The following is a 9038-nucleotide window of genomic DNA, read 5'->3' as shown; positions in this document are numbered from 1 at the left end:
AAGAGAAATATTTTCCACGACAGTATCAGTCTTGCTACTGATACTACCTCCTTGCTTTGCAGTTTTCCTGCTAACCTTGGCTAACTTTATGAGAGTAATTTCTCCTCAACCGTTCAGCATCATCCCGCTTTTCTTTCTGGACAGCGCTCCTGGTCTTTTTTGTTCTGTTGAGTTTTAAGCGATGCTTAAAGATGTTACATCCACAAAGGTGTTAAAGAGCAATTAACTTTCACTGGATGCCTAACTGTGAGTGACGGTAACGAGCGTTAGATCGTTAATTTCTCATAGAGCTGGGCCTTTGTGCCTTTCTGGACTCAGGAACTTTTATACTTAATCAACCAGAGTGTCTCAGTGTATGACCCTGGGAGAAAAACTTACTGCCATTAGGAGATGGCATTAGCCGACTGGCTGTTAGAAATCTGTATTTGGATAGTATACATTATGTAAGACTTCAGAGGAATTTCAAAGATTTCTCCTCAACAGCTGGTTTCTCATTACTTTCATAGCTGTATCTTCTTTCTGTTTGTTTTCGTCAGGTTTTTTTTGTTTGTTTGTTTGTTTGTTTTTCCCCAGAAGAAGCTAATATTTCTGTGGATTTCAGTCTGTCTCATTTACAGAAAACTGAATGCTCCTTTCATGCGGATATAACACTCAAGGGGCATAACTGAGCAATATATCTCTGCCAAACAACCTTCTGGATGCTCAGCTCGAGTAAGTTTGTGTTACAATCGCTCCTTGACTTTATGAATTTCTGCTATGCACAATAACAATATTTTCCACACATAAATGTATAACCATTAAAATAGTTAATAACTCTTCTTATAGAAGTTATTCTAATGAGTCAGGGCACAGGCTTTTAAGAGTTTTGTAAAACTATCTGCAAAAGGGTCAACTTAGCCATAAGATAATGGCACAGACTAAATATTCTGACAGCAACCTCTGGACATTTTTTGTTAACTCAGAAAACTGCTTTTGGAACTTACCTGATTCTGCAACTTCTGCGATGGGCACGCCTTGTTCATAAGCCATAAATCCAAGAACTGAAAAGATAGCAAAACCAGCAACAAAGCTTGTGCCACTGTTCAAGCAGCAGAGCATGATGCAGTCTCTGAAAATATAAATAAAAAACACTGCAGTTGATCTCCAGAGGCTGGGTTTTATTTCATATGCTGAGCCATAGTACCCTAAGCTGCAGGAATGGGCATGAAGTTGCTCATTAAGAGTAAGCTCCCAATTGCTATTGTGCCTGAGAGAAATCAGTCTGGCATAAGCATTTGCAGGAAGATACCATCATAATACCATTGTGTCCTGGTTTTGGCTGGGTCAGACCTAATTTTCCTCCTAGTAGCTGTTCTAGTGCTGGAGTTTGGATGGAGCATGAGAATAATGTTGATAACATGCTGGTGTTTTGGTTGTTGCTAAGCAGTGCTCATACTAAGTCAAGAACTTTTCAGCTTCCCATTCTCTGCCAGCAAGGAAGTACACAAGAGGCTGGGAAGGATAACAGCCGGGACAGCTGATCCAAACTGCCCAGGGGTATATTCCATACCATACTGAGCGTTGTGCTCAGTATAGAAACTGGAGGGAGTTGGCTGGGGGCAGTGGTCACTCTCGAAGACAGATCTGGGCATCAGTCGGTTGGTGTTGAGCGATTGTTTTTCATTTGCATCACTTGTCTGTCTTGGGTTTTACTTTTTTTTTTTTTTTTGTTGTTTTCCTTTTCATTGCATCATCATTATTATTATGTTAAAATTTAACTTAATTTTATTTTAATTATTAAACTGTTCTGATCTCAACCCACAAGCGTTCTTAATTTTATTCTTCCAGTTGTCTCCCACATCCCACTGGAGTGGGTGGGGGAGTGAGTGAGCAGCTGTGTGGTTCATCCTGCTCTTAGACAGCACTTCAGGCTTGACAGATGAGGAGGTAGGAATGGTTTATCTTGTTGGTCAGACTCTTAAGACTGTTTACGACAAGAGGCAGCTGTGTACTTGAGAAAGTAGTAATCGAACTGGGATGCCTGAAAGTAAATTAGGATTCTAAACCACTGAAACACAAGGCAATCCTGTAGCTCTGTCAAGCCTATACCTTCGTCTGGTTTATTCCCACCCTACTACAGCTCTGAAGAAAAGTTTTGTGGAAGCTATCTATGAGAAGATATGACCCTGTCAAATCTAACAGGATCTGAATCCACACCTTCAGTAATGATTCCCAACACTGTCACAGATTCCTAGTGACTTTTTTAGAATCAGACACAATTCTGGCAGATATTCTGGCCGAACTCCATCCTGTTGCTTGTTTCATTTGGTAGTTTTATTCTGTAAATTTATCTCAGCAGTTTATTAAGCTGAAAGTGAGGTGATGGTTCCAGCACCTTCTTCCTTCCCTAATGAGCCCCGCACTGCAGCCCATGGCTGCTCAAAGCACTGTCTGTTACTGACTTGGACTCAGCACCAGGCAGATACATTCCAAATGTCAGGAAGCAGGCATACATTTCAATACCGCAAAGAGAGTCACCCGCTGAACTATGACCCTTGGGCCCTGGGAGGCTTTGGCTCTGTCTCATCACCTTGTTATTTTTAACCTTTATTTTGACAATGTTTTTACATTTTCATATTCATTTCATAGTAAAAAAAAAAAAAAAAAAGGTTCTATATTTCATATCATATATATATTGTCAAAATTTGTCCAGAAATTAAAAAGAATGAATAGTCCCATTTGTAGATCAGCGATGTTCACACACCTTTCAGGCACGGACTCTCTCTCACACTGTTTGTTCATCAACAGGGGTAAATGAGTCCTTTAAAATACTTTCTGAAAATGGCCAGAATTCTAACCTGAATTTATTTATTTCCTTTTCATATGAAATTGCTTCCTGCAGTCATGCACAGTCAGGGGAGTTATGCACTTTGGATGTTTAAAGCAAAATAGCAATCTAAAAGAAAGCAACCAGGAGGACAGAGTTCTTTGTGCTTTGCAGAAAAATCAAACAAAGAAAAAGATCATCTTCCTAACATTCTTCTCAGTGTGTTTCAGCACTGAAGTAGCTCTGGAGAGATTCTCATCCTAGCCTCTCTCGCCTAAGAATCTGGTGCGTTCAATGCTGAGAAATTAAAACTGAGTGTGATAAAACTCTGTCGATAAGAGATGTCAGAAAGATGTATTTTTTAATCCTTTGGGGGAAAAAAAAGAGATACGATTTTGTTGGGATGGATCTGGCTGCTCAGCAGTCATATGTTTTCTCCATTTGGAACAGTCTGTTTTCTGCAGATAAGATTTATTTTAGTTATTTCCAAGGCTTCAAATGCAGTCCAAACAGCAAGGTATTTTTTTCTGGTGAATGGTGTGGCACTGGGCATTTGAGAGCTGCTGGTTCCTAACAATGCACAAAGGGGTTGAGGCAGAGACACTTGGCTCCCTGCACCTTCAGAGCCCCTGGCAGTTTCTGCTGCTTCCTCTTCAAGGAAGGTCCTAGGGCAAGGCCCAAGTGGTTTAAGATGGACAATCCTATCTAACCGCACCATCTGTGAGAGAGCAAGAGGAGCACAGACGCACTCCACTCCCAAGGAAGACCCACAAACCGCAGTGCCACGTTTCAAAATAGTTACAGGGTAGCCATGCATTTCTCCAAGTAAAATGGAGAAAAGTGAACCCAGGGTTATTTTCATCATCTCCAGTTAGTGAGGTGTCTCTTCTTTTGGCATAACACAGCCCCAGCCCCCAGCATCTTCTTCCCCTGTTAGTCAGCCAGAGACTCAACACTCAGTTCTCTGGCCGCCTAGCAGGTTTTCCTGTCCTAGTAAAGATACAACTTCCAATTTTAATTTCCATACTCTTTTTGTCTTTGCAAGAATTCTACTAACCCTCAAATCCTTCTGTTTTTCCCCTTAAATAGAAGTGTGTAACCTGTACTCCAGTCTTTTTGTCTGCTACAGGAAGGAAAACTGAGAGGTGGATCTGGATCCACTGATTGTCAAACCAATTAATTTTAAAACACCCAAGAACCATTGGAAGGATAACATGAAGTTTATCTAAGTTTCAATCAACTTTCATAAGCATCCTTGGAAGGAAGGCATCAGAGCCTGACAGAAGACCAAACTGATTTCAAATTAAAGGAAAACTTCAAATTTTGATGAAAACTTCACATTCTCCCAAATTAATGTCTTGCCAACCACCTGAATAATTCAAGAAAGGCCTCGCTTATCCTTTCCCTGTGTGACTGCTGAAAACTGATTCTGCTTTCCTTAAGGAGCATCTCTGATTAGAGAGAAGAGCCCACAGAGCCTTTTGCATCCCTACAGTTACTTCCTTGCCATTATGGATCCTGTGCTGGTTTTGGCTAGGATAGAGTTAATTTTCTTCACAGTAGCTGGTGTGGGGCTGTTTTGGGTTGGTGCTGGAAACAGTGTTGATAACCCAGGGATGTTTTCGTTACTGCTGAGCAGTGCTGACACAGAGTCAAGGCCTTTTTTGCCTCTCACCCCACTCCGCTGTTGTAAATCCAGGGAGGATCTGTATTCATGTATTGCAGAAGAAAGGACAATGAAAATTCCTTTCCATTTCAAATGTGAAGTCACTTGTTTGCAATTCATTTACAATGTTAATGAATTAGATGAGATTGCTAATAAGAAAAACCCACATGCAGTTTAGATTTTCCCACTAAAACACCTGATGTCATTATTTTCCACTGCAACTTTCCCTTAGAAAAAAAAGAAATTAGTAAAACAGAGTGCAAAAAGAGTGGAAGTAGATGTTACAATCAGGGTGGGTATTGCAAGAGGCAAATCCATAGCTTGCTTTTAATTTCTGTAAGTACTAGTTAGAATACAGATCTAATTCTGCTTTCCACTGCATGGCTGCTCTGTATGTCCTGGTGTTAACAGCCCTGTTTAACTCAGCTGCTTGCTGCAGTTACCTTCTGTCTTACTCCTTTCCTCAGATTTCTTAAGAATCATAATTCAGGACACAATAAAATCTGTCTTATTCAGGACATTTGTGAAACCATTTTGATGGAGGAATTGTGAAGTTTGGATTCAGTAAAAACTAATCTGTTGCAGCATCTTGCTCAGGAGCTTTAAAAGAGAGCCGCTGGTGTTTTTTACAAGCTATGCTGCTAGGGTCAGAAGCAAAATTACATAAGCTCTCTGATCACACATCAAATCTCCTGCTTTTTGTAATGAGTTACAAAACCATCTAAAAAGATCACGGCAGTCCTTGAGGCAGTAACAGAATAGTTTCTAGATGGCGTGCTACTGGAAAGAAATAAAAATAAAACTAAATAAGAGAGAAAAGGAGTAGTGCCTTTGTTAAAGTATTACTCATGCTAGTTAGGGAAAACTTTCATTACCCACTGTTCTGTAGGGAAGTTCGTTTCCCTCTCTTGTGGCAACTTTAGCATTATTGTGCAAATAATGTCAATCAGCACTGAAGATTGTAGGGGACTTGCACTACTTCATGCTGCAAAACATTTGGAATTTTGGCTGTCATACCCAAGCAAAGAGTAACTTATGTTGCTGCTGTTACATTGCATGTTTAGATGGCAAAGGACCCCTAAATGCCACTGGATAGCTCTGCAGGCCTTCAGCTGTGGCTACATTCGTGTATCTGTGGCTTCCAGTACCCAAACTCACTCTCTGTCTGGACGGTCCTACTGTTTAGTTTCCCTCTGACAGAAAAGCAAATTGTGGCTAAGACACTGCAAGAAGGCGGCATTTTCTAAAACTGTCTCCTGAGCTCTCCAAGAAAACTGTAAGTTAGAATTCACACACAATTTTGGTGTTTTGGGGTGATGTGTTTGGGGTTCTTTTGCTTTTGGACCGTATTATTTCTTTTATAGAAACACAACATTTAATTCTCTGCCTGGAGATCATAATGGAGTCAGTTACAACAGAATTGTCATTTACTATCTTGGCTGTTGAATAGTAGGAAAACCAATTCAATAACTGTTGATACCAGAAGAAAAAAAAGCAGTGCTCATATTCCTGCCCATGCCAGTAAAACGGAATGAGGATTTTATGAGAGTCAGATCCTTTTGGCATCGATTCAGGAAAGATTAAAACCTAACAAAGTCATTACTGATATTTTACTGATCTCTCTACAGATAAGCAATGAAATGCTGGCCATGTTGATGTGCCCTAGCTAGGAGCCAGTAATCTATGGGAAAAGGTGACATTCAGAGCATAGGTGAGTTTTAATAACAAATTCTTGTAGGATTTTTTTTTTTATAACAAATGTACATTATACAATCAAATATTGCACACACATGCAGTTGCACATGTGTGAAATTCTGTGTATTATACATGCTGTTATGTATACCTGTGTGTGCCGAGTGGCTTGTGCAAGCGTCAGATATGATCAAAAGGGATGAAAACATCGAGTTTTATAAAAGATTTCCTCTGAAACAATTATATGAAACATTACAGATCTCTGTTCTACAAAAACATGTGCCTGTGCTCACGGTTATCCATGCACATAGCTAAAGGAAAAGGGAAGTACTTCTGAGTGAAGCTAAGTATGTGGCCACTCCCATCACTGAAACTAAATGCACAAATAAAACGTGGAAGATATTACCTGTAGCAGTTATTATTATAGTTGTTGTAACTTCCCAAGGCTGTCAAGCACCCCAAGCAGATCGCATAAGAGAAAAATATCTGTGTACCGGCATCCACCCACACCTGAGGACCAAAAAAAATGGAGTGGTTAAAAAAGGTCAAGAAGAAATCACCTTCATGCATTCACTGTCTGCAGATTTGCAGAAGCACCAGCACACGATAACAGTGTCTGGAAAACCTCTTTTAAGTCACAACCTTAAAAAGAAATAGACTTTGAGTTAAATTCCCCTCTTCTTCCCAGTGGTATAAACAAGTAGTAACTCAGCTGGTCTTTACAGGTTCAAACAAATCTAAGTGGAGAACCACCTCACCCAGTATAAATTCTGTAATGGTTTTATTACCACTATAAGGTGTTAGTAATTGGAACCTAAACAGAATCATCTGCATTTATCTCATTCTCATTTGACAATTATTTATTCAAATTGTAAAATTTAGTGTGAAAAAATACTCAAAAGACAAAATATACCATTGATAGATAATATACAAATTAAGCCGGGAAAGACTAGAGACAACTTATCCAGGGAAAGGGGTTTTCTAGCAATACTTAATGGCCCCAGTTAGGCACAAGGACATGGTTGTTCTGGTCTCTGTACAATTAATGAATGAAAGTTCTGTAGAGCTTAACAAGTAAGTAGCTTTATAATATCATTATGGTAACATTTATATACTAAAGTGATGCAATTACTTAATTCTAAATCAGGGAAAATGAAAAAAAAAGGAAGCATGAGCTGACACAGTGAGATTATTCTCCTCACAGCAATCTAAGAACATTAATGTAGCTTTTTTTTTTACTTTAAAAATACTCCAACCAAGTGGCTCATTTCATTCAACTACAGTCTGGCTGTGTTATTACTGGAGTATATATGTGTATTCACTGGAGGTGAATACATTCTTTTAACTCCTGATTTTGCCATGAGAGCGATGTGAAATACCCACATCTACACTGCTGCACTATTATTTCCAATCCAACAAATCCTGACTCCTGGTTTCCTGGGATAAATGAGTTCTGTGAGGGGTTTTTTTATTTTCTAGGGGGGAGGGGTGTTGTGGTTTGGTTTTTGGTTTTTTTTTTTAAGCAGAGCAACTAAAGTGCTTTTCAGAGATGTAACGAAACACTGATAACCAGAGGCAATAGCTGTGTAGCCATTAGCTACTCTGAGATAGGAAAGAGGAATGCAGGTAATGATTTCATAACTAATAATAGTAATACTAATGCTAGTAATCAAATATAAATATATGAAGAGGACGTATTTGTTTTACATGTGATCAAGTGAGACCTTAGTTTCTGGAGTTGGGGAGTGTTTCTGTTTAGGAATAACATTAAAATCACATTTGATTTGCATCAGCAGCTTAAATGGTTTCATTGCTGTCATGCTGAATAAGATCCAGCTGGTTACATCTCAACATTTCACCACTTAGTAAGGAAAAAGCGGCACAGAGAGAACTCTTTGACAGACAGGCTCTTTAACAAGATTGGAAGCTCCCAAAAAGCTGTAAGTAGCATCGGTCAACTGAAAAGGCACGGTCTTAAGCCTAAACAAAAGCAAGGAAACTGGATCGGCACATATAGAATCTGCTGTTTCCTTCCAGTTCAGTTTTTGCACAGTGTTGTTGGAGTGCAGTGCTGTTGTAGCACTTAGATGAGCAGTACTCTTTCCTGTTGGCATATGCCAGCTCCAAAGGCATCAGATTATTCCTTGGACAGCAAGTCCTAGTGGAAATGAGGCAAAGAAGAATTGTACTCTGAAGTGAGAACCTCCAGAGCTGCATGGCAGGAGAAGCAGAGAGCACATGCCTCTGGAGGTCCTGTGTACCTAGTTCAAAAACCAGATATAATTCTGGCTGTAAGTGATACTATTACCTTCAAATAAAACAAGTCTGCTCTAAAGACAGAGACATCTGACAGTTATTCAGCATAAAAAGTGGCAAGCACTATATGAGAAACATGTTCTGTAAGTAAATGTTCAGATATTCTATAAAAGTTGAATCAGACTGGAGAGCCCTTTTTTTTGTTGCACCACATGACATCAGCCTAGAAATTCCATTGGATCTGATGGATAATGTCTAAACAGGAAGGAGGAACTGATTTTATTTACTGAATGGAATAATAGAATCAGTGTAGCTTCTTTGGGGTTGTATACTCAAACGATGACATTTTATTTGTGGTGACCACTAATACTTCAATTTCAGGATTCTGAAATGGCAAAAACATCTACAACTGATCAAGGAAGTGGGAAATAGGGAAATAAATTTAGAAACCACATGTAGATTTTTGGAAAAACACGAGATGTATTTTGTCACAAGCCTTGACATGTGTCATGGTTTAACTCTGGCCAGCGAAATACCACGAAGCCACCTCCCCCCTCTCTCCTTTTCCACCAGCAGAGGGGGAGAATCCGAGTAAAAGACAAGGAAACTCATAAAATT

At 39.4% G+C, this 9038-nt stretch overlaps 1 protein-coding gene across 1 annotated transcript in view; it reads right to left on the bottom strand.

Moving 5' to 3' along the window:
• Positions 1–6674, bottom strand: part of LOC104508480 (sodium- and chloride-dependent GABA transporter 3) — a gene marked incomplete at its 5' end in the record, with an annotated part of 18543 nt that extends 11869 nt beyond the window's left edge. Inside the window, 2 exons of the mRNA XM_010150123.1 lie at positions 984–1108; positions 6571–6674. Coding sequence (XP_010148425.1) covers positions 984–1108; positions 6571–6674 — 229 coding nt within the window. The remainder of the gene's footprint in view (positions 1–983; positions 1109–6570) is intronic.
• Positions 6675–9038: the final 2364 nt, after the last annotated feature.

This window comes from Eurypyga helias, unplaced genomic scaffold, assembly GCF_000690775.1.
Source record: "Eurypyga helias isolate BGI_N326 unplaced genomic scaffold, ASM69077v1 scaffold8334, whole genome shotgun sequence".
Lineage (NCBI taxonomy): Eukaryota > Metazoa > Chordata > Aves > Eurypygiformes > Eurypygidae > Eurypyga > Eurypyga helias.
Note: the sequence above shows the minus strand (reverse complement) of the source record. Positions and strands in the feature narration are given on the sequence as shown.